The sequence below is a fragment of the Ascidiella aspersa genome, chromosome 3 (genome assembly GCF_963924565.1).
Source record: "Ascidiella aspersa chromosome 3, kaAscAspe10.2, whole genome shotgun sequence".
NCBI lineage: Eukaryota > Metazoa > Chordata > Ascidiacea > Phlebobranchia > Ascidiidae > Ascidiella > Ascidiella aspersa.
In genome coordinates this window covers 26,640,681-26,666,011 of record NC_139449.1, presented here as the reverse complement: position 1 = coordinate 26,666,011, position 25,331 = coordinate 26,640,681, and the positions used below count along the sequence as shown (strand labels likewise).

The window sequence follows — 25,331 nt, the reverse complement described above, 5'->3', positions numbered from 1 at the left end:
GTACAAAGAAACAGGTCGAACAAAACAATTTTATCATCCATCGTAGACTGATGTTTTTGTCTTACTTCAACACAGGGGTGTCTATTTTTCTAATAGTAAAAGCGTTTATTTGCACTTAAAAACATTTATTTAATTAAGCAAAAACTGCTTCTTTGCAAACATTTGTTTTCAGCCAAACTTGGAAGATTGGCCTTAAGCTGTGTAGTAGCAAGGCGTGCTGCATGACTTTTGCTACTAGTTTCTTTACACCATGCTATATAATTTTGTGAATGCCGACTCCACTACAGTGTAATGTTATAATATCAGAAGTAATTGTTAGTTGCCATAATTGCCGCGATTCTTTCATATTGTGAATAAACAATGTCAATTGGCTGTATAGAAATTTAGTATTTTCTGACATTTAGCTGAATAAAAACTTCTGTAGTGTGTTGGACACCCCTGCTTTGACACAAGTGACAATATGTGTATTGGAGTACTGAATATATATCATTTTAAAAGTTTCCTAAGAATACACAGGGCCCCTAGAAAAACACATGTTTTACAAAGAGCATAACTACTAGCAATGTATTTTCAGCAGTGTTCTACTAAACACAGGTACAATTTCTTATACTTCAACTCTTAGACATCACATTTAAATGCAAAGTTATGAAATTGTAACTGGCAATAAATTGAGGTGAATAAAAGCACAGTGTAAAAGTAATAAAACAAATATCATAAGTCAGTGAAGTATTATTCTCTTGCAAATAATCTTTTTAAGTATTACAACTTTACACTTTCAAGAACTTTATCAAGCAACATTGCTTTACTGAGGTCTCCCTCAAGGTTGAGTCTGCCACTTGAGTAAGCTGTATATGGGGTCAATTCTCCTGAAAGCAGTTTGTGTAAGTTTTCTGGTGATACTGTGACGTCAACATCTGCTTCGTTATTTGGTATTCTACCACGACTCGCGAAACCACTTCCATTTTTAAGATCAAGGTAGTAGTCCCCACCACCAGTAATATTGAACTGATAGGTTGCATTAACTTCAGAAACAAGCCCAGGGTTAATAGAGCTCTTGACAACTTCAAAAAGATCTTCAGCAGTTTTAAAAGACTGTGCTGTTGAATTGGAAATATCTTGTACAATTTCCGGCTCCCGAGACTGTAAGCTTTGCATCACGAAGTGTTTTCCGAACTCGGCAAGCTGGCCTAAAGTGTTTAAGGCAGCATTGGATGAAGGAGAAGGGTCGGCACCATACATAGGCATAAATGCACTTTGCTTCTCCTCGGGTGCCACTATCAGAGTGACATCTGATAACTCAACACGACTTATCTCCACTCCCCAATCCCTTGCAAACTGGTTGACGTCTACCTGAATGCTGTGCTCCTCTACCGCCTTCTTCGACTTGATGTCGTGGAAAGACCGTTTGCTGAGCAAGTTGGACATAGAAGAACGTGCGGCATCTCTCACAGCATGATTTACATTTTGTGAGGATAAACTCATTTGCAGAGGATTACGAATACGGAAGTGAACACAAGCACCCACGGAAATGATGCACCCGTCCGAAGTACAAAGGTTTGTTGGTGGTATGTTGAACGCCTTAGTTCGAAGATCCACCTTGGTCCACTTATCCACACATGGTAAAACCACAACGAAACCAGGTCCTTTGGGTTTTTGTACATGGCCTAACCTATAAGTGACAATGCGTTCATATTGGTTGACTAATTTTATAGTAAAATAGGCTGAAAATGGAAATGATGCACAGCAGACAATGTATGATAGTGTTGTCAGGATCAAAGAAATGATTCGAGTCGCCATTGTTCGCTTAAGCAAATGCTGGTTAGTTGGTTCATAATCTTCTTCGAAGTCATCTGTTTTTACTCCACTGTAAGTAAATTGAGATCGAAAATCCAGTGGTTGATTTAATTTATTAAGGGATGAATATTTCATTGTGGAATTTCATCCATTAAATTGATATAATGTGGTCTAACACTGTTGAACAGAAATTATCACAATTATAAATGTTTAAAGCATCAAAATTTTACTTTTATACTCAATAAACGTATGTCAAAACTAGTTTTTAAAAAATTTGTAATAGATAGAACACTGTAAATGTATGAATGCAATTTGCAATAAAAATGCATCAAATACAAATTAAACAGGTGTTACACTCAAACCAAAAAGAAATATAGATAAACAACATAATATTGAAAGTTGTGAACTTATGGCAACATAAAATACTAAATAAACAAGCTAATGGCATTTCATTTGACATTTGTCCTCTGTGCTTCTATTAGTTCTGCTTTTTTTCGATCACTGACATAGTTGAGTTTTTGTTCATCCACAATTTCTTCGCGCCGTCGCATTTCTTTCATCTTACCAGAGTACAGCACCGCAAAACTGCAAACAGCCCAAATTCCCATCATAATCCACATTCGTGACACCCGCTTCTTTGCATCTTTTGTTGGTCCACTGATGTTTTCAGATTTGAATCGTTTCAAATTTAACGGATAAAATTGTGTGCCTTGTCTGTTTTGAAAGCTTTTATTCAATGTTTTTCGACTAATAAATCTGACAGACGAATAACCCGGAAGGGCTACCCAACGACTAATACATTGTTTCAAGTACATTTGATTTGCTTATAAGTTTACACTGCAGCAAAAATAAAAATAGGTGCCTGTTTGCCAGATGGTGCATATTAAAAACTGTAATCATATGCCACAAAACATATGACATAAACAAACAAGCCCAAAAGGTTAATGAACTTTTGCAAAAACTAGAACGATTTTAGAATCCTAACATTTTGTTGTCTGAGGGTTTATATTGCTATCATTATTTGGGTTTTTGTGGATCAAGTATTACTATATATTTATTTATTGCAATTTTCATTGTACTGTAAAGTTGTAAACCACATGAAATTAAGCTCCAGTTGACAGCCACATCATGTCATTTTAAGTTGCTAGCCTTTAAAGTGAATGTTGGTGCAATGGTCGTGGATATAGAACACGAACACCATCGCGAAACGTAAAACAAGGCATTTTAAAACATACGTAATCTAAAAGGGATAGGGTTAATAAGCTGATTAGGATTGTAGATAAAGTAGATAATTATGCGACAGATTCCACTTAACATTCTTCGCCGTTATGTTAATGAGTCATTTTGTTCGGTAGAATATACCTTAGTCACTATGGGCAAACATAATTGTGTTATTTCCACTAGAGATCAATCGCCGTTTTCACTGATCTCGACCATAAAAAAATATAACAAAAAACAAGACATTTAAAAAAATCGATATGAAGTCATTCGCAAAATAACTGAATCCAATTCGAGTACAAGTTGAGTCATTTGCATAAAATTAAAATGCTGCACTATACTAAATTTTGTAAAAAGCAGAAATTTAGTTATCTATTTAAATTTAAAAAAATATTTGCCTTTTTAAAAGCAGTATTCGAAACTATTTAATACTCTTAACCCCCACGTACAAAAAACGCATTTTTCGCTTAAACTGAATTTTAGCTCACTATTTGCGTACGAGTTCGCTTGAGAACAATTAACAGGTCTTTTTAAGATTTTTTGTGGACGTCATTTAACAAGTAGATCTTTTAACTGTTTTCTTAGTGGTTTTACGTGGTGCACCTCCAATAACTCTGGAAAGAGTTGGCTATTTTGGGTCGCGACAAAAAAAGTTTGCCGGCCACTGGCTTGCACTTAAGCATGGTAGAGCACACAGTAGCCTACGCTTGCAAAATGCACAGTACATCTTTTTTTTATTTGCGAATTAAGGTTTATATTTCGAAAAAAAGCACTTTCTATATCTGATGGCTAAATCATTCTATGCTAAATCATTCTTCAAAGTCAAATTAGGCTCGGGGTAAAAAATCTTGCCTCATCTCCCTGGTTTCCCACCTCGTCCACGTATTACCGATCGTATGCTATGTGGAATTGTTAGAACGGTCGCCTTTCGTTGCATTTTATTTTGTACGCTTTGCGCCCTTTCTTAGTATGTTTTAATTGTTTTCATGCTTCCTTCTACACCAGTGGTTCTCAACCTGGGGGTCGTGACCCCCAAGGGGGTCTCAAAGGGCTGTCTGGGGGGTCGCCATATACAATTTCATTAAGGAAATAATCATAAGAATTAGGCAATATGAGCTAACAGTTTAGCAGTATAGAAGGAGCAAAATAACCGCCAGTCCAACATTTGTCTTTGTGCGGCTTTTGCTGCAGTGAACCTGTCGCGTTTATGACGTCACCATTACACTTTTCAATTAATGAATCAAGCCTAGCTTCACTGTCAAACGACGTCTAATAAAAATTAATGGACGCTCAAACCAGGATTGCCAGAAGGCCTAAAATTTGAACCAAATACAATAAATTGTCCTAATTTAACTGCTGTGTCCGACGGTTTTAAAATCATTTGGTAGGCTATAATACTAATCCTAATTAATTTTCGACAAACTAATATTTAAAACTATCGGCATTAGAAGGATAGGCCTACATCTATGGACGATAAGTTTTCACGAGGTCCATGTTTTAATATGCAATATTTGCAGTGCTTGCTTGACGTCATTCGGCAAGTAATAAACTTAGTTTCGATTCGTTGCATGGCGATCAATATGAGCACGATATGCCAGCAATAGGCTACTATTACTTTTCCTTCTCAGATTTCAGTTAGGTTTGGATTTGTTTATTTTGAGTTTTGGTTAAAGTTGTTGAGGCCAAGTTTTTGAGTTCTTGAAATAAGGTATTGCGTTCTTTGAACTAATAGCTATAGTAATTGAAAAAAGGTTAATAGGTCCCTAGACTACCGGTTTGGTCTTTCAAACGAAACCAGCTTTTGCGATATGTTATTTGTGTAGGCCTATAGTTTTTTAGAAAAATTGCCATAGCATGTTTTAGGCCTATTTGTAAGCAGTGATAAATGTAAGCCGGAACGGCGTTGCGCGGTAAAACAATTACAGCCGGCGTATACCTTGTACAATACGTATATTCCCTGAACGGCGTACCCGTAAAATTATATCCTCTATTTACGGGGCCAATTCCCCAACTTATATTTTTGTCCATTGTTAATGACGTAATTGCAAACAGGTTTGCTTTTTGCCTTTTTTTGTGTGCGATGTCATTTTTATTCACTCATATCTTTTCCATCTTTTTTAAATGTTTTCGCCCCTTTTAAAAACTATTTTACGTGTTTCTTGTACTCCTGCTAAACAAGATTTTTTTGCTTTAACGGAATATATGATACGAAATATTTGGAAGTCGAAATATTTAAAACCGAAGCCAGAGGTCCGCATTTAAGCCTTCAATTTTAGGCCAATGAGATTGTCGTGCGACCCAAGCTTTGTGTTTGTGCAAAATCACCCTATCCGTTTGAAATTAGTGCATTTCTAAGCAAATGGTCTACGACAATTAGGGCATCCAAAGGCAGAAAAGTCTAAACTTTTAGACCTTGAGGTCGTGGTGATGCACTAATTTGGGCCTTTAGGTAAACACCCGGCGTAGATAAATCTAAAATTTCGCTAAAGTTTACAAAAGATATCAAAAAATGTGAGATATAGAATTATAATAACACTTGCCCCACCTTAAACCAAACTCTAACCCGAATCCTAACCCAAATAATGTGCGGTAATTTAATAATTATTTGAACGCTGGCGAAAAAAAGCATGTTAAGTGGTGAATAGCCGTAAACCTAAACTAACCAACTTTTAATTATCAAATTTTACAAAATCCTGTACAGTAGGTGGTCAATTTTCGACTATCAGCAAAACTACTTTCGGAAAGGGTTAAATTGCATATTATCTGAGAATATAAAACAGCTAATGGCGGTCATGCCCATGTCCAAATGATATTTTTTTAAATGCGTTTTTCGCGGTTCAAAGGTTTTTTTACATGGATCCACGCATTAGGCTACATGGCGCCATGGCTAACCAGATTGCATTAAAATGTTTAAAAAAATAATTTAGATCGTCGAAGTTAACAAAAAATATAATTTGCCTCAAACTTGGCCCCTGGTAATTCTTGTTGTTGTGAATTGCCTCTATTCTGCTACCACATACAATAGCCTATATACACAAGGTAAAATTCCAAAATTTCCATCCCCCAAAACAAAACCCCGGTGCGCGACCCTGGTATGAGCGATGTTTATATGGAATTGCTGTGATGGCAATTTGTGAGTAGGCTGGAGCTGCTTTAATATCATGGATGTCACGAGTAAGCGTTATAGCTGATCGACTGTATACATTCCTACGCGTTGCATAGTTTTAGCAGGAAGTTGGTAAAGTTTAAACGTTGAACTTTGAGCCTCAGTCTTGATTAGCGGGCTTTTTCATATGGTATAGATCTTTTTTGTATGGTATAGATCAAGTAATACATGTTATCTTTCGTGCAATTTTTTTTATTATTATATATTGTTTAATTGAGTCCAATTATATGGAGTGAAACTTATTATGCATGTTATTTTTCGATCGATTCTTTTTATAATTCAATTTTTTTTAATTGAGTCCCAATTGTATGGATTTTCGATTATATGGGGTAAATTTACTAAAAAAATAAGTTAACAACTAGCGGTAACTAAACCTGCAAATTTAGCTTTTAAACGTGTAAAAGTGTTTTTAAACGTTCATAGTTTTTATCTATTCTGCTTATGTGGGCATGGTTATGACGTAATTGGGTATCGGATTGTGAAACTTTTTGTCCACGATGTTGGATATCGAAATAAACTGTCACGTTTTGGTTTTGAGCCCGTCTCCTTTTTCCAAGCAAAAATATTTTTAGGTCAAATAAGCATAACATGTATCGAGTGAATTATGGATGTACTTTAAATGTGTAAAATTATTAAAAATAGTTTGAATATACGCTATTCGTTTTTATAGTAGATTGTTTCTTTTCAAATCTTGGTTTAAAAATAGCTGACCAGTTCGGCGATTGGGACTTTTTGGGTACGCCTATATTAAAGCGGATACTACTAACTTTATATACCGTGAACAAAATCAGATTTATTGTACTAAATTATTGAGGTTTTTAAAGGTATTTATTTTTTCAAACACATAATAATTTATATCCGTGTTTTGTGTAATGCTTGTTTGAAATATTTTTAAATCTAACTTCAATAGGATGTAAAAACTTTCCGTACAAATAAAGATTTGGTCATTCGCTCGATCATTTTTAAGAAAGGAGAATAGTCGTTCTGTTGACAGGAATAACAACCGTAAGTTTACCTGCCGAAGATCGTAGCGCTATTGAGCTGTAACTGGATCCGTTTTAACGAAAAAAGGAGTCTATTTGCTTTTCTGACGATCGTCGTACGCCGTAGGCGAAGCTTCACAATGCGATCGGCGACTCGAAGCATGATGGCGAGGGTTGCACCAGGACAGGCGAAGTTGGCGGAAAAGATAATCATTCTTAACAATCGCGCTGCGGGAATGCTCACAAGGGTTTACAATATAAAAAAGGTTTGTGCGCAGTTATTTTACCGCAATAAATATTTAATTTCGGTAACGAATTCTACACATTTCGTAATAAAGGCTTAGCCATTTTATTTTTTGGTCTAGAATCCTATACCACAGTGTTGAAACAATTATAAAGCAACCTATAATATTTTGGCTAGGGTGTCGGTTAGTGTTTGGGTAAGGCTGGGTCAAGTATTATTCTATTAATAATTAAAAAATATTTCTTAACCCCCCTCAAAACCCTAACACTAACCCCCACCTTAACCCAATTATTGTTCGTTGTAATTGGATTCTAGACCAGTACTTAATGTTTTCATATGGCATGTAACTAATGCTGATGTTAAAATGTTAGACATTTTATTCATTGTAGAAATTTTATGCATAAAATGTTTTTCCGTGCAATATTTATGTTGTTTCAAATGGATCTTGTATTTTTGCACAAATTGCATTTTCTACATTACAATTTTGCATTCTGTGGCAAGTACCATCCCAAGATTTTTTAAATGATTTTGTGTGCACACCCAAAGTGAATTGCACATTTATGTTTACATACTACATAGGTTGTAAAGTTGTAGAAGTCTGTTGTACATAAAACCTTTATTGCACACCTTAAAAGGTGTTTACCTGAGATACAGTCTGCATTTCATGGCACTTCATGCCAAGATCTTGGTGTACAGAGCCTAACTTTGAGATGTGCATTGTGCAGGTGTGCAATTATGTTTTGTTGCACACCTTAGGTTGGAAATCCTACCACTTTTTACCTTTTTTCTAAGTTTAATTATTTGCCATATACTAATTCAGGTGTGCTTACAAATAGCTTTAGAAAAATATTGGGCGTGTACTTCCACACAATGCAGACGGGCCTAAGATCTTGCATTTTAAATATAAACAAAATTGACTTCATGATCACTGTGGAATTTTAGCTTTCATTTACATAGGTTGACCACTAGCACTGAATATGTTTGTCATGGTACACTTGTGTTGTGTGCTATAAAAAAAACAAGTTTGACAATTTTTTTAAAATAATTGTTCACACTAAAAAAATTAAGAAACTCTACAGCATTAGATATGATATTTAGTACTGAAACAGAAATAAATAGCACAGTTAATAATGTTAAATATTAACACTTTCTCCATAGGCATGTGGTGATCAACGTTCAAAACCCAACTTCCTGACTGATAAAGCTCTCGATTCTGGAGTTAAGTTTATTGTGAAGAAATTTCCTCAAGTGGATATTCGCAACAATCAGGTACTGGCAAATTATGTAATTATCATAAAGTTGCCTTATTAAGTAGAACCTAAGAGAAGGTTTAACCATTGTTTTGTATTTAGAATCAGCTGGCTGGTGTTAACAATGCGAAGAATGAAATTCTCAAAGGGCTGTCCCTTTATTATCATACATTTGTTGATATTATGGAATTCAAGGTATTTTTTCATTCTATTATGCTGTTAAATTGTTTAGCATTCAACTATAGGGTTCTTTTGCATTGGCAGATAAGCTAAATAAAAAAATGCTTCTTTTCTATAAAACTTATCTATTGAAAATAGTGTTTAGAAATACCTAATGTTAGCTTTTAAACAATTTGAAGTCAAATTTAATTTGTTTTTAGTATAATCTTAACATGACTTTGCATTTGATAAAAAGCTGCTTTAAACCAACTGAATGCAAAATTAAATTTTTTATCCCAATTACTAATAGTATAATATTTTATGACACTTAAAAAGATTAAATTTGTTGCAACTCGCACAGTAAATTCATTAATTAAAGTATTTTTTTGCAGGATAGTTTCTACAATCTCCTTAGCCTCTTGGACAGTTTATCAGTGTACTTGGATGTAGTAAGTACTTTTTTATTAACCCGGGTCCATTACCAAAACAAATTATGTTGTGGAAAATAATGTTCTACAATATTATATAAACAATCCCGAAAATAAATTTTGACAATGTAAGAGTTGCATTCTACAGTATTTTAGAAAAATATAACTAGTCTTAAATTGCTATGAATAAATTACAGAAAAATACATTCAGCAAGAACTAATTGGTTAACATGGTCCGTGCCTGCTGTATATTCAATTAACATAGCCTTCCTTGAGTTTTTAGCACCACATACTGGTATTTAAGACACCATAGTATTGTTTTTCCAGTTTATGAACACAATATGGTTTGGCTTGTTAAGGATAAATATATCTTAATAGAAAAATACATAAGCACATTTTGGATAACAGTGTGTCAATGTGTGGGTTCTATAATGCGGGGGTTAATGTTAACTTTAAGAAAATAATACATTTATTATGGCCTTTGTCCTTTTGACAGACTGTGAACTATGATCTCACCTCTGGGTTTTTGGATCTTGTGGCCAGATTTGTTTCGCTGATGATAATCGTTTCAAGGATTGATGACCGAAAGGCAATAATTGGATTGTATGCAAATGCACATGACATGATACATGGAAAAGTGTAAGGGAATTTATTAATTTTATAAATCAACTTTGATCATAACAAACGTTGAACCTGTTTTTGTGAAATCTTATTCATATTCAGAGACAAAGATTACTCTCGCCTCAGTCAACTAATCGTTGATTATGAAAATCCGTTGAAAAAGTTGGTGGATGATTTTAGCGCACACGCTCGGGTAACTAAGATCCCTTATCATTCAATTTATCTTACCTCAACTTTGTGTGTGTTGTTATGTTGCACTGTGTGTTTTTTGCAGACCATGCATTCTGCCATACTGTCTTTGCTGCAAGTCTATCCATCTAGGAATGTTGGAGCTGATTCTTGGCGCTCTGGAGCTTTGTTTAACATTGTTGCTGCTCCTGCTCAGATGCTTAACCCAGCTCAGTCTGAAAAGGTATAAATTGTGTACATAAAAATGTTTCCTTCAACCTTATTTAAACATTATACATACAGTTGACATTTATGTAATCGCATCACTTTTTTCCTTCATTTGGTATGAGATAGGGTTTAATAAAATGTTACAACTTCAATTAACACATCAAAGCTATTCCTTGTATACTTCCTTATCACAGTTTCAAATGACAAATATGATTCACCATACAAATAGGAAGTATGTCTGTCATCTAGTCTTGCATATTTTGTGTTAAGGAAACCTGTAGCAACATAAGAATTGACTCTGTTTCGGTTTTGTAGTATGTTTTTTGAAGAATATTTAAGTGAAATCAGTTTCTTGCGACTTTGTCCTACAACTTATTTTTCTGCTTCTGTTTTTAGTTATTAAGCAAACTATAGCAATAGAAATGTACACTACAGTCCAAATTGCTGTAATGGTAACAATTTTAAAGACAATAAATTATATTTTTACAACATGATTTTTTCATTTATATATTGGGCATGATTGCACTAATTAACCTTTTAACCCCAATATGCATACCATTATAATCATGGTGTTCTTATTTACCCTTTATAATGAACTTTACTGATGATTTAATTTTAGTCAGATATTCCATATTTGCTAAATTCACTTTTTAGATGCAATGCGAGTATGTGAGCTTGGAAAACTTGGAGCGATGGGTGTACATTGGGTATTTACTCTGCCACTCATCGTTGATCTCTAATCAGGAAGCTAATAATGGTAGGAAGCAAAACTTGTGTCATGATCTGGGCCAGGATGGTCCAAACCCAGGCACGCGGGCCACACATGGCGGGCGACATCATTGTTTGTGGCCCGCGAAACACAGTTCAATTATTGCAATGCGTAGAGCAGTGAAGGGTTTATTCAAAAATAATAAGTGACCTACGAACAGCAAGCATACTGCAGTTGTTTGGTTATGGTTTCATTTTTCCGGTTACAATATTAAATAAACCAGTTTACTATTGCTCATCAAGTTCCGGACCCCCATCCCTTTTCGTTAGTGATATATGTTCGTTTTTGTCAGGGTTTTACTCACCGTCCTAATGGCAATGTTTTTAGTGTAACTAGGCCATGCGTCTTATGCTCATGCGAACCAAAATCAAACGCAAAACACCGGTTTTCGTTTCTTGTCTGGTCAACCGTAACGCAGGATTTTTTCTCTGTTGTTATTTGTTCGGATTGGCTGATCAGCAAGTGTGTTTGACAATTAAAACAATAAATCAAGCAATTTAAATGTTTTTCAATGTTACTTGGTGGCGTTATTTATAAACATTTCATACCCCTACCAAGCGAGAATCGTTGAGCCGCTCCTGGTACGCATGTAGCCTATTTATGTGGCCCGCAAAGAATATTCAAGAAATATTGTAGGCCGCCATGCTGTCAACCTTGAAGCACCCTGATCTGGGCAATTAACATTAGTTTAACTCTTTGTTGAATTTTTAAGGGTTATGGAGACCAGTGCTGCAGTCCAACTTTTGCATTACCCTTTTTCGAGATGAGCTTTTGATGGTTCATCGCAGTGCTGAGGAAATATTTTCTGCAGTGAAAGGGTATATTTAACAATTTACGTTAATTTTTCATCTAAAATTAGAAAAAAACTTTTCAATGTTATGCTGGACAATTTTTTACTGTATCAGGTGGTGTTCACTAAAAGGGTGATTGCCATAAAAAGCATTAAAAATACCAAAACTCGGTTGAAATTTCTATAAAAAAAATCTCATTTTGCTAGAAATGCTGTAAATTCTATTTTTATGCTAAATAAAATATGCTGCACATAAAACACGCTAAATAAATTTGCAAGATAAGAAACATAGGCCGATGTGCTTCGCATCGTTTGTTTTCACAACCTACACACAGGCAAGTTTTCGCATTTATCTAAAGCTAAGTAAACGCTTGTTTTAATTGCACAGTTACAACAAGAAGGTTTCCGAAATCAAAGAGTGTCGCGAATACGCCGCAATGCACGCTGGCAAAATGCACAGGGAGAAAAGAAAGTATCTCCGATCTTCACTGAAGGAATTCGTCGCGCTGCTATCCGTAAGTGGTTTGGTGCGAAAACTTCCAATAATTTGCCAATGTGTTGCGCCTGTAATGAGATGTCTTTTGGCTGACACGCGACGCAGTTTCCAGTCTGAAGCAATAGCGGGTGTTTCGTTTGATATTTCGCCCACGTGTTTTGGCGCTCGGCGTAGCGTGATTTGTCACTTGGGCCGTGATTTATCTCTCCTGCCAGCTAAATAGCATTGCGCTGTCGACGCTGGCTCGTGCGAATTGTGCTTTTCTGTTTCCTGTTGCCTTCAGCATTGTTGTTGCCGCTGCTTTTAGTAACTGTAAGAAATCGCGCAAACCGCCATAATGCTTCGCTTCTTATTGTGGCCGTAGACTATTCCACTACTGTTTTATCACTTACCAACACCAACCCTAACATTTTTACAGAGGAACACGATCAGTAATTTAACCGAATTGTTTAACGTTTACCTTCCAGGACCAGCCAGGGCTTCTGGGGCCCAAGACCCTGTTCGTGTTCATGGGACTATCTTACGCTAGATACGAGGTGATGTGGATCACACGACATGCAGGAAACTTGGTAAAGAAAGCCAATCCCGAAGATTTTGTTGACAGGTTAAACATTTGAACAAGTTTTAATGTCGTCTTTTACAAGTGTATTATTTATATTTAAACGCCTCCCTTGGTTTTAAGTAGGAACGTACTCGAAAATATCCAGCTTTTGTGTCCTTTGTTAATTTTATCCACCAGAACTGATATAATAGTAACGCGACTATTACAAACCCTACTGCAATAATGTTTGTAAAGCCACCATTGCAACTAGTAATATCAATATTATAATTGGAGAGCGGGATTATAGTTGAAATGCTAATGCGGTGAAGCTGGTACTGTTAAAACAACAAATAAAAAAAACATTTAACTGTATTCGCTGACCTCGGTATTGGGAACAGGTTCTGCAAATATTTGAAAGTTAGTTTTTAAAACGACCGGTAAACATTTTTTTAAGAAACAAAATAATAGGGTTTTCATTTTGTACTTAGGCTTGGCTTTCCAGTGGAATAAAAGTTGCTATCCTAAAACCATCTATTATTCGTAACTCCTTATATATTAACTGGCCGGGAAAGAAAGAGCTGTATATTATTTTTTGCAGGCATTTGGGCGAGCTTATGTATTACATCGAGGAGCTTCGCCTCTTGGTTCGCCGTTATGACGAAGTGATTCAGCGCTACTACGTCCAGTTCATGTACGGCTACGACTCCGTTGTTCTTAACGAAACCGTGCAAAATCTATCTGTAAGCAACGCCTCTTTGACTATCTACACAACATTTTACCTTCTCTCAACAGTCGATTTTTTGTCATCCTAAAGGTTTGCCCCGAAGACGAGTCCGTGATTATGACGTCGGTCGTCAACACCATGACGTCATTGAGTATAAAGCAGGTTGAACAAAAGGAGATTTTTGATTTTCGAGCGATGCGACTCGATTGGTACAGACTCCAGGTAAAATAAATTGAATTTTAGTGAAAAAGCTACTACCAGTGTATTCAATTTATTGAACAGAACAGCGGTTCCAAGCCATTTTGTAGTTTAACTTCTCGACGATAAAACATCCGTTAAAGTCGATTGCTTTTTTCATAACTTGCCACGCCCTTGTCAAACATTCAACGAAACCCGCGAGCCATACGGCTCTACATAAATAAACCCCGGTATGTTAGTACCGTCGAAACTGTGTCTAAACATTAAGGCTCCTAAACATTGTTTACATTTTTCTGCGTTTAATCAAGCCCCCGCGTGGCCCGCTTTTAGGGCTTAAACCATTTGCGTTTAAACCTAGATAGATTCCTTTTAAGCCTTCTGATACGGTTATCGTGTTCTGACCTCTTAATGAAGTTTTCGGGCCAATTGTGCCCAATAATTAAATTAAAATATTTCCATTGCGTTTTGCTATTAATCGTATCCACTGCAGGCGTATACAAGCGTCAGTAAGGCCGCGCTCTACTTGAAAGACAACCTCACCCTGGCGCGCCTTATGAACACGATTGCCTTCCACTGTCGCGTGGTTGATGAACTCGACGAGATGCTCTTCGAAACCTCCGACCTCTCCAACTTTTGGTAAGTGCGACTAACGTTGCAGCGATGTATGAAGAGGACCTGGGTTAACACTAAACACGCTATGTGCTTTTCTATAAGTGTTGTTATGTAAGCGATGCTAGCTAGCGCAGTTTATAATGCATATGTCAACGTTTAATAAAAATATAGCGTTAACCCTAATTTAATTTGCAGTGTTATTCTATCAATTTAGAAAATAAATTCGTGTTTCCTAAAATACAAACTCAGCTATCAAGAGTTAAGTTTAAAACCCGAGGTTAAAATATCATTCCGATCTCGTCGGAATCTACGTCGCAACGCCCTTTACCTCAAAAAGCTAGATTCAAGTCGATAATTTCCTAGGCAAAAAGGGCTCATTACACAGCGGGTTTTTCAATAAAAACAATAAAAAAACTTGTAGTTTCAATAAAAACCTGTAGTTACAACGCTTTGATTTTAAACCTGCACGATTTTCCACAAGCCATATACGCTCTGCTCGCGAACACATAACTAACCAAACGCCCCCACATCCCAGCTTCTTCACGACCTTCTTCGCCACGGCGTTCAAAAGCTGCATCGAGCTGCCGGCACAGTCTCGCTTCTCGATGGCCTTTCCGCTCGCCTGTGGCCACTTCGCCAGCGCGGTGGGCGACTTTTGTCCCGAGGAGCGCGCTCACATCCGCGACAAGGCGCTTAACTTCGTCAACCAGTTCCTCGAGGAGATGGCAAAGGAGGCGCGCAACCTGCTCTTCAACATCGCCAACGAGCACAGTCTGCTGGCCGAGCACGTGGGTCGCTATCGTTTTTTTTTAGTTTTTTTAGAGACCTGCAAAGATTGGCATTGCGTTTAGATAAGTAATTGTTTAAATACTGACAGTTGTAGATTTGCAAGCATGCAGGTTTAATCAATTGTGTAAGACTTTGCCAAGAATAGAAACTGAAACAAACAAGTTTAAAACTTTTGAACGATGTTGCCCACAAGGATGTGGTTTTACATTTTTATTATTATTTTTTGTTTGTTTACTGCTGCGTGTTTGACAAACGTTTTAGTCAAAGCCTTCTTTGAGTCCATAGTATTTTCTGTCGGAGTTTCCCTTTATGGGGAAGTTAGCAACTGTGTCTTTTGTGGGTTACTTTAAAGTTAAAACTTCCGCAATCTTAACGCGACCTTACAAAATTAAAAGTTCAATCAGCTTAGTCTTGCTAAGTTTAAAACGGTTATACGATCTGTAATCTTTAATTTTCAGCTTCTACCCAAGAACGCGGCACTCCGTCTGCGCCAAAGCATGTCCAAGAAGGCGAAGAACAAGAAAAACACCAAGAACACTGTCCAAGACTTGCCAAGGCCGGGAGAGGAAAGCATGCGGAAGGACAGGCTTTATGTCACGAGGTAGATAAAAATGTTGCTGGCCTTTTGTTTGGGTTTGATGTTGGGCTGAGAGTGTGATGACTCAACTAAAAACGGAAATCGGTTGGGTCAACTGGCGACTCCATTTTTTTTATTGTAAAAAAGCACAGAACTGCAGCCTGCGGTTAATAGTTTTACAAAAAATCAACAACAAAAAAGTGAAACTATATTGATACTCTTCATTGAATTTTGTATGAAAACCAGACACTGACTGTCATCTATAGATTTTTAGAACAGCCGAACCACTTCTATACCCACTGCTGCTTTAGAAATTAAAAAAAAAACATTTTCGTGTTTGAATCTTCAAATATTTAAATTAGGCAATTGTAATGAAACGGAGGAAAATCCCTATTTTACTTGGCCATTCAAAATGTACGCAGGATGGACAAGTACCATATGGCGCTTGCCGAGATTTGCACGGCCATAAACTACCGGCCCAACATCGTGGTCTGGGAACACACCTTCACGCCGAAAGAGTACGTCACTGCACAACTGGAGAGCCGCTTCTCTAGGTAAACAACACATTTTATACTATACGTTTGTATTTTCTATGCGTTTTCAAAGTTAACTTCTAAAAAGTTTTTCTTTAAAACAATGCGGGGTCGGTTTAAATCTTTTTGTTTAATTTAATTTTACTGTCTAACCAAATCTCTTCAAGTTGCCATACGTGTCACGTGCAGGACCGTTTCGGTCCCCCAAAACACCTTAAAAAAACACTGGTCACGTGTACCTTTCGATCACTTTGCTCAAATTGATAAGTAGCGATATTACTCATCTAGTGGATTAAATGTTATGCCGGTGTCACTTAATGTTCTATTATTCCACATGATTTGTATTGTACGGCGTACGAGGGAAATTTAATACAATGTGTTCATTCAAGAACATTAAAAAGACAGCGGCGTACAATCCGTAATTGCAACACCAGTACTTCCGCCTTGATAATACTACATCGACTGTCCAGCTTCTTCATAGTGCAAACCCTAAAGCGTTTATGAGTAAATACCAAAATTCTTCAGGACACTGGTCGCAATGACTTACAACAGCGAAACCAAAGAGATCGCCAAGCCGTCGGAGCTCTTCTCTAAAGTGAAAGCCTACATGTCGGTTCTGCAAACGGTCGAGAACTACGTGCACCTCGGTAAGATCGATCGTGCTGCCATAATTGCCTTGTAACTCTTGCTGAATAGGTTTGTGTAACACAGTTATGACATTTTCGAAAGTTTAAAATTGTCCTATGTTTTAATTAGATTTTTTTTTTCTGATTGGGATAAGTAACAAGCATTTAGACGTCATTCGTCATAATTCATCCGACTTAAGTTGTTTTTGTGTTTCTTGATAGCACGTGGACACGTTAGGTATATCGTCAACAGAACACCCTACGTTAATTATAATGTTGTCGTATTTTTTGCACAACTATTCGACTTAGCCGAGTAAATTTAGTATGTAATCTGTTTCCATTATGCCATTCGTCGACTGCCTACATGACTGTACGCTAGTGCACAGCGTACATGAACATACTTTAGCAATGCAACCATAAAGGCGCAATAGTATGGCGCTGGTGTTAACTGTTACGCTTCGCTTGTTTTAAATTGCCTTCACTTCGTCGCTATTTAGAGTTCGTTTCGCCTAGTTTAGGGTTTATACGTGTGCGTTGGTATAAGTCAACATTTTAACAGTTTGAATGTGTATCGTATTGGTATTTTCGCTCGGCTATAGTTCCGCGCAAGTATACGCTGTATATTGTGTATTTAGTATTATCTTTTTATAGCACACACGATAAAATAACATTAATGTACGTTGTTCTTTGTGTATTATTTTATGTGTGTCATGTATATTTTAAACGTAAGTAAAACAATAGTTTCATTTATCCTCATTCCAGATAAGCGTATCATCTGATATATAGTTGTGTTCATCTATAATATTTAATTTATCCCCAACACTGTCTATCCTGTTTCTTAAATCGTAGCCGGTAAGTCATTTATAATAATATGTAGACCTAATGCGTTGCAATTTGAGTTCTGTTTAATTCGTGGTTTCCTTTTTTTCTCCCAGATGTAACACGCATTTTCAACAGCGTTTTGCTGCAACAGAGTCAGATGATGGACAGCCATGGCGAGACCACTATTACCACTCTGTACACGCAATGGTAAGCCGCGTGATGTATACATGCCTTAAATGTCTTCAATTTTTAATCGCTTTTATGGCATTTAAGATTTTTATAATTTAAAAGACCACTAGCAAACGTTTTGACTCTATATAGAACATATATTGAATGGCATTTAAGGCGCCCTATTATATTCGGTATTATTTGTTTTTATAGTCTGGTCCAAAAAAGCAAGTATCGGGTAATAGTTATCTTGTCCCAGGTCATGGTTTTTGGTCATACGGGACCCACATTCGTTACTATAAAAACTTTTACAGCTCTCTCGCATTTAGGCTTGATTTGCTTGGCAATAAAGGACGAGGTCAGAATGACATTTTTACAAGTAACTTTTTGCCGCTGCATTGAAATGGAAGTGTCAACCATGAACATAATTTTCCTAAATCATATCCCTCACAAAGTATAACCTACAATAAATAAAGTTAAGCAGGGTTTTAACTTCGGCTTAACTAATCGCTTACTGTCTTACTCATCGTAGCTATATGCTGAACTATTTTGACTGCCAAACCAAATCGTCATTAGGGATGTCGTCCGATACTAGTGTGGTATCGATACCGATCCGATTACAAATTAATATAGGAATTTTAGCCATGATTTGCAAACCAACTGAATGATTTCTAACTTAAAAGGTAAATTTATCTAAAAGCAGTAGGTGAACAACTGGTGGTAACTAAACTGCTTAACGCTAAAACAAAGGTATGTCTAATAACCTGGAAAATTTACCTTTGAATGTTTCAATTATGATTAATATGATTAATATGCCTATTTGAGCATACTTATGGCGTCATTTGGTATCAGATACTTCACGTTCAAAATATCGGGGATCGGTATCGGAATAAAATGTCAAGCATCGGACATCCCTTATCATCATTATTTGACCTTGTTCCCTGCAGGTATCTGGAGGTGATGCTTCGGCAGGTGAGCGCTGGAAACATCATTTTTTCCGAGATGCGTCGCAACTTCGTCAAGCTTTCGTCGACCAACGAGTCCTCGTCCAGCAATCAGCCGATCGTCAACCCCGAAGAGTATTCAAACATCAACGGTATTTATTGGCTCAGTCGTATTAAAACCGCCGTGCAAAATATGTAGCCGCCTGTGATCCAACCTTACCCGTGCTGGTTAGTTTAGCAAGTATCACTCCAATAGGATGAAAACGCGAAGCCTTTTTTAACGCGTTCGTTATATTTTTTATCTTATATTTGTTTGAAATAATTATTTGTACTTTACGCCCTTATCATTGTTCATAAGTAAGCTTCGAATTCATGGTGCTGGCAAGTTCAATGCAAATTTCTGTTGTCTCTTTTAGAATTGAAGGCCCTGGCGCAAATCATCGGTCCGTATGGCATGAAGTTTCTTAACGAGAGTATGATTTGGCACATCGCCAGCCAGATCACAGAACTGAAGGTATGGCGGAGTTTTCGAAACGTTGCATGTTTAAGGGCCTTTTATATGATATCGCCCACTTATTGTATTTAAGTACAGCTAAATCTGCTAATTGATTATGACCTTTCTGTAAAATGTACAAAACACATTTATATTGGCAGTTATTTAGTGCTCATTGTTAAATATCGTTAAGTATAGATAATATTTATCTGTAATAATAGTATGTTATCTATTAGCAAACACTTTGTGTTCTCCAAATTGTGGCATCTTGCTTTATGCTGTTTGGCAATACTGTTAGGGCAGTGGTATAAATTTATGATTCGCTCAAACAGTGCAAAACATATTTTAGGCAACTTAAATTTAGTAATCGAAATCTAGACTTCGCATCACTTAAAGTAGGATTCTAAAGTGTGCTTTTTGCAACTAAACGCCCACACTAAAATGCCAAAAGGCTTGTGTGTACTGTGTAGCTATTCACGCCAACACTTGTATCTTACGGTTCCAATCGACAGAGACTGGTGATTCAGAATAACCGCGTACTGACGGCCCTGCGTACCAGCATCAACAAACCGGGCTATATGGCCGAGCTAAGCAACAGCTTAGAGGGTATATTTCTACATGTGTAACAACAGTGCCACTGCCGCGTGCATACAAACAATGCCTCGTGTGCCTGTAGTTTGACAGCCGTGTTAAATTTTGTTTCTTTAGACGCTTAAGCTTGTATATTACGTAACGCCCTAACACCCCAGTTTAATTTGGGAGCTTGATAGATTGGTTTGTCATGAAACTAACACCAAGCTGGAGTTGCAATGGCGTCAAGCATTGATGGGCTTTAAAGTGCCTGCAACTTGTTTTTTTACTTTAGTTGGCAAAAAAAAATGTTTTTTTTTTAGTTGGCAAAAGGGTTTTTACGACCAAACAAAAGTATGCGTGTTTCAGTTTTTAGCTGCCAACACATAGACTTTGGCGAACTCCAAATACCGATATAGCAGGCATATTTATGTAACTGTAAAAATGCTGTCACGGGTATTGGCTCTTGCAGCCATAACATGTCGTAGTGCCGCGTTCTTATTTGATATTGTTTGTTTACTACTTGATACTTCGTTTTACAGCTTAAAATTAGTTAATTGTTTTTTAATTTGTTGGAACTAACCCTTTCTGCTTTACGTAGAAAACATCCGAGTGATGGCATTGGCATACAAACCACTACTTTAGTTATTTATATAAGCGTCTAATAGCTTTAAGGGGAATGTTGTGAAGCAAAGGCAGCCAAAATGAAGAAAAGGCAACCAAACACCTAACCAAATCTGCCTGAAATATCTGCATATAATAAACAATCATTCACCGCATGCCTGTTCGTCAATAATGCGCACGGCATAAGCATTCCAAGCTCAAGAGATAGTCACTTTAAGGGTGGTTTGTGCTTTATGTATAGAAACTGGTGTCGCAAAACCTGGACACGCTCTCTGCACTTCGCACTAACTTTGACAAACCCGATCAAATGTCAGTTCTCTATCGACGCTTAGATGGTAACCAACATTTCGTTTTTAACCTTTTGTGTGCTTTTTTGTTTGTTTTTTTAACCGGTTACATCGCTTGCTAACACAAAAGCTGCATGGTGGTACGAACAATAATTTTTACTTGTAGCCTGGTCTTTAAAAATTTGGTTATAGTTAAAGTATTTATAATTTTTCTTTTACTGTTTATTTGACACATCAAAGTGTATAAGTAATGAACCTGGAATTAATTAGGATACAAAACGGTCCGGTAAAAATGACTTTCGAATATTGCTGTTAGCATTTTACTTGTCGTCGCATTTTTATATTTGAAACTTTACCAATGTGCTAACACTATAAACAAACAAATTACAAAAAATATTAACATTACAGACTACCGTGTCTAATTATATCATATAAGTAAATAGTTTAAAGAATGTATTTTTTTTAAGTTTTATGTAATTTGTGTTTTGAAAGCGCCAGTTTTTATTACTTTCGTTAAATCTGCTTTCTCTGACAAAAACTTAAGCTGTTTAAAACTGCTGAACCAGGTATAGAAAACGTCTTGTTGCGGATGACCGTTATTGGGGTGATTCTGTCTTTCCGCGACGTGGCCCAAGACGCGCTGAACGACGTAAGTGAAATATGTAGACTTAAATTTAGTTCTGCAGTTTTTACAAGGTCAATTTGCAAGATCCAAAAACTTGTTTTAATATGTAATAAGAATATCAAAGCCCATACAGAAGTAGATATCATTTTAAACGCTTCGAGTAACCTATATTTATTGTAAACATCTTCAAGATACTGAAAATGAATAAAGAGTTGTTCGAAAAGTTCAAAATGATACCTACTGCTGTATGGGCTTTGATATTCTTATTACGTTTTACTACAACTTCCAACGATTATGCTGCATTGTTAACTTCCAACGATTATGTTGCATTGTTGTACTCACTTTCTATGATCTCTTGTTTAACATTTCAGGTCTTGCAGCAGCGAATACCGTTTCTGCTGGCGTCCATCAACGACTTTAAGGATCACGTACCGAAGGAGACTGACATAAAGGTAACGCTGTAATCTACGAACTATTATGAGGAACATATGTGTTAAAAGCGTGGTTTAAAATTTGATAATGTATTAACAACACTGACGGATGAGTCTTTTGATAAATACTGTATTTACATCTTGTCTAAAAAGTAGCTTGTTTGCTTCTGATTCACTTAATTTGATACTCAAAAACTAGTTTTAACTTGAAAGCAAAATTAAAGGTCTGTCTCCAAAGAATTCCATTTGTTTTTCCAGGTCACTATGAGCGTAAACGAACTGGCGTCTGCCGCAGGGCTGCCTTGTGAGATCGACCCAACTCTATGCACCGCACTCGCAACGCAAAAGGTAAATCAGTGTGTTTCGTGTTTCGACCAAGATGAAACGCTTAATTGTGCATCACCTGGTTGTTTTACAGTCGAAACACATATTTTCAAACCTTTATTCGTTATAGCTTTTTTCAACACGATTAGCTACCAGGCCTTAACATCCGACTAATTGTATGCTCTTATATATCTTAAATACAATTATAGTAGGGCTGTTTTTACTGTGTTGTACGCGCATAGATTCCTAAGTATGTCTATCTTTGCTGAAAAATGTTCCACACAGTCTTTTCCGTCGATTTACACAAACGTTGATTAACGGTATCACCAGGGATGTCCGATGCTTGATATTTTATTGCGGCACCCAATATTTTGGACAAAAAGTATCGCCTTCCGATACGATACGATAACAAATGACGTTATCAAGTTGGTAAACTACTGTTTTTTTTTGATAAATTTACCTTTCAAGGAATATCTCACCGTTGTATTGCAAACGCCTGAAATCCCCAAGTTGTTTGGGAATCGGGTCGGCACCGACACTACCACTAGGCATCGGGTCGGTTACGATTCGGTATTACCAATCACCCCTATAGTAACCCTATTTGTACCCTTAAAACTAACCAACCGAAACCAGGTCGAGAACTCTGAGGAGGAATATCGCGTCTCGTGTCTTCTCATGGTCTTCCTGGCCGTCTCCATCCCGGTGTTGGCTCGCGACGACAAGTCGCTCTTCCTGGCCGAGTACGTGGGCCATAGCAACAACTGCCACTGTCTGGCGCGCGCCGTCAACCAGGTCGCGTCCGCTCTCTTCACAGTGCACAGAGGCAAGGTAGAGGAGCGCCTCAAGGAATTCCTGGCCGTGAGTGCAGTCTACCGTGGTTTTCATTTCTATTTTTTCTTTCGAACATTGGTTTGAACGTTGGCGGTCAACTGGCCTGGAACGATTTTTATATGATTTATCGAAATACTAATATGATTGAAGGTAACACTGCAACATGTTGACTAAAAAAATTTGAAATTTGACCTATAGGGAATACATTGAATTAAACAAAGCATTGTTGTATAAAGAACTACTTTCGTGACTTGGCGTTGTCGGTCACTTGTTTTTATGTTTTGTTAGCAACCGATGGAAAGCAATTCATTTATTTTTGCAGGTTTATTCATAACTAGTACTTCGTTACAATTTTTAGCAAGTTTGAACTCAACCTTATGCGACAAACTCGGCCTGCGTGGTTTAATACTCCCGGCTCGCGTGTACCATATAATAATATAATACAGTTAAAATGTTGTTTACTGTAATTTAATACTGAATTTTTGATAAAAGTTTAACTCAATGACAATTTTAAAAAGCTAACTGCAGTTTTTGTGCATTTTGTAACAGATTTTACCGTGTAAAAAATTGTACTTGTTTTACCAAGTCAAAACTTTTCGCCTTTTTCGTCCAGGAGGTCTCGCCTTACTATACTGTAGGGGCTGAACCAAAATTGGTCCCCATTTTATTCATTCGAAGCGCACAAAAATGCTTGTAATTCCCACATACAATTCTGTTTGTTTGCTTTGTGACCTGACTCGACCTTTCACTTTTCAGCTGGCTTCCTCCAGCCTCCTGAAGCTCGGTCAGGAGACCGACCGGAACAGCACCAGGAACCGCGAGTCCATCTACCTGCTCCTGGAGAACATCGTCCGCTCTTCTCCCTTCCTCACCATGGACCTCCTCGAGTCCTGCTTCCCCTACGTCCTCCTGCGCAACTCCTACCACGCTGTGCGCCGGATGCAGCCCGGATCACATTCCCGCTCCGATGCTCCTGCCACAGTCGCCAGCGCTTGATCTCTGGGACGATTGGGACTTTATCGTTATTCGGTAACGTAGTATTCTGGTCGCTTGCTGCGAAGCGACGGAGTGAAAACAAATCGTGTGTGAGCATATAGGGATTTTCGTTTTGTCTGAAATGCACTTTGTTCTTTTGAAAATCGCTGGAAACTTCCATGGCTTCTGGTTTGGCGAGGATTCGCGAATTAAAAAAAACTAACTTGCTGAAGTTGTTTGTACACATTCTTCTGGGATTCTTGTTTTTTCGTTAGAGGATTTTATCGAGTCTGCTATACAAAATACACCATCGAGTCTGCGATACAAAATGCATTATCTTATTCACAATGACTGCTACATTTTTTTAATGGTAGGTAGATAATTCTCTGCTTTACCAAACTATAACTTGCAGCTTAGTTCAAGCTGTTTTTTGTTTTGTTTTCGCCAAGTAGCTCGATTTAGAGAAACGTGTTAAAATCGAAACATTTGTACGTATTATGTTCACTATATTATGTTAAAGAGTGTACTGTACAACCTATTTCTTTTGTAATAATTATTCGTTTGGAATTTTTTTGTCATTATCTATTGATATGAAATGTTTTTTTTTGGCATTTTCTGCCTAGTGTTGTCCTTTCCTATATATAAGATGTCCCTATCCTTATCAATGTACTCTTTGCCATATTTTTTGTCTTTAACAAATGCCTTCGCCTCATTTAAATAATATTCGAAAGGTATTTCTGTGCTATTATCATGCTTACGTTTTTGCCTTTGGATTATTGTTCGATTAAATTCATTGGATATTAAACATGTAAAGCCATGCATGCTGTTAATCGTTCAAGTCTGCTTTAATTAATAATTATATGAAGCCTTCTAGAATAAGTCTTGAACTGTACTTACAAACATGATTGCTATATATTATGCGTGAAACTTCTAATGCTGCTTATGACTTGCGTTGTTCTGTAAATTACTTACGAACGCTGTAAGCAATAAACGTTATTGTTCCAAGTATTTGACGTGTTATTGAATGAAACACTTAACATTATTTCATTTTACTGTTTAACTTCTTTCTGAAGACCTTGTAGGTAGAGAAAGTGGGAAAAAAGTAGTTCTGTCTTAAGAGTGCTAATATGTCAAGTGAGTAATGTATAGTTGGTAAGACAATTACCCCACTAAACGAGATCTGCCATAGTGTCAAGTTTGCAAATTAGACAACTAAATATTTAGAACTATGAGTTCGTCCTAATAGAAATGTTATACACTATGAAAGACACTGATCTCTATGAAACCTCTATGAAAATCTTTCATAGAGATCAGTGTTGAAAG

The 25,331-nt window shown here is 36.9% G+C and overlaps 2 protein-coding genes across 3 annotated transcripts; one reads left to right on the top strand and one right to left on the bottom strand.

Annotated features, from left to right (window-relative positions):
• Positions 1-23: 23 nt before the first annotated feature.
• Positions 24-3,192, bottom strand: LOC146161219 (stomatin-like protein 1). Its single transcript, XM_083385801.1, has one exon. The coding sequence runs from the start codon at positions 1,927-1,929 to the stop codon at positions 760-762; it is 1,170 nt and encodes a 389-aa protein (XP_083241927.1). The 5' UTR covers positions 1,930-3,192; the 3' UTR covers positions 24-759.
• Positions 3,193-7,227: 4,035 nt separating this feature from the next.
• On the top strand, positions 7,228-25,007 carry LOC146161218 (nck-associated protein 1-like). 2 transcript variants are annotated; one of them, XM_083385691.1, is made up of 27 exons: positions 7,228-7,427; positions 8,564-8,674; positions 8,758-8,850; positions 9,207-9,263; positions 9,739-9,881; positions 9,966-10,056; positions 10,138-10,275; positions 10,914-11,016; positions 11,741-11,846; positions 12,207-12,333; positions 12,782-12,918; positions 13,454-13,595; positions 13,670-13,801; positions 14,268-14,413; positions 14,925-15,177; positions 15,637-15,779; positions 16,178-16,309; positions 16,814-16,935; positions 17,850-17,943; positions 18,852-19,000; positions 19,265-19,362; positions 20,777-20,870; positions 21,389-21,471; positions 21,819-21,899; positions 22,137-22,226; positions 22,836-23,060; positions 23,790-25,007. In XM_083385691.1, the coding sequence occupies exons 1-27, from the start codon at positions 7,302-7,304 to the stop codon at positions 24,027-24,029; spliced, it is 3,456 nt and encodes a 1,151-aa protein (XP_083241817.1). In that variant the 5' UTR covers positions 7,228-7,301; the 3' UTR covers positions 24,030-25,007. The 2 variants fall into 2 exon arrangements, with proteins under 2 accessions (XP_083241817.1, XP_083241818.1); XM_083385692.1 differs by lacking the exon at positions 20,777-20,870 and adding an exon at positions 19,854-19,947.
• Positions 25,008-25,331: the final 324 nt, after the last annotated feature.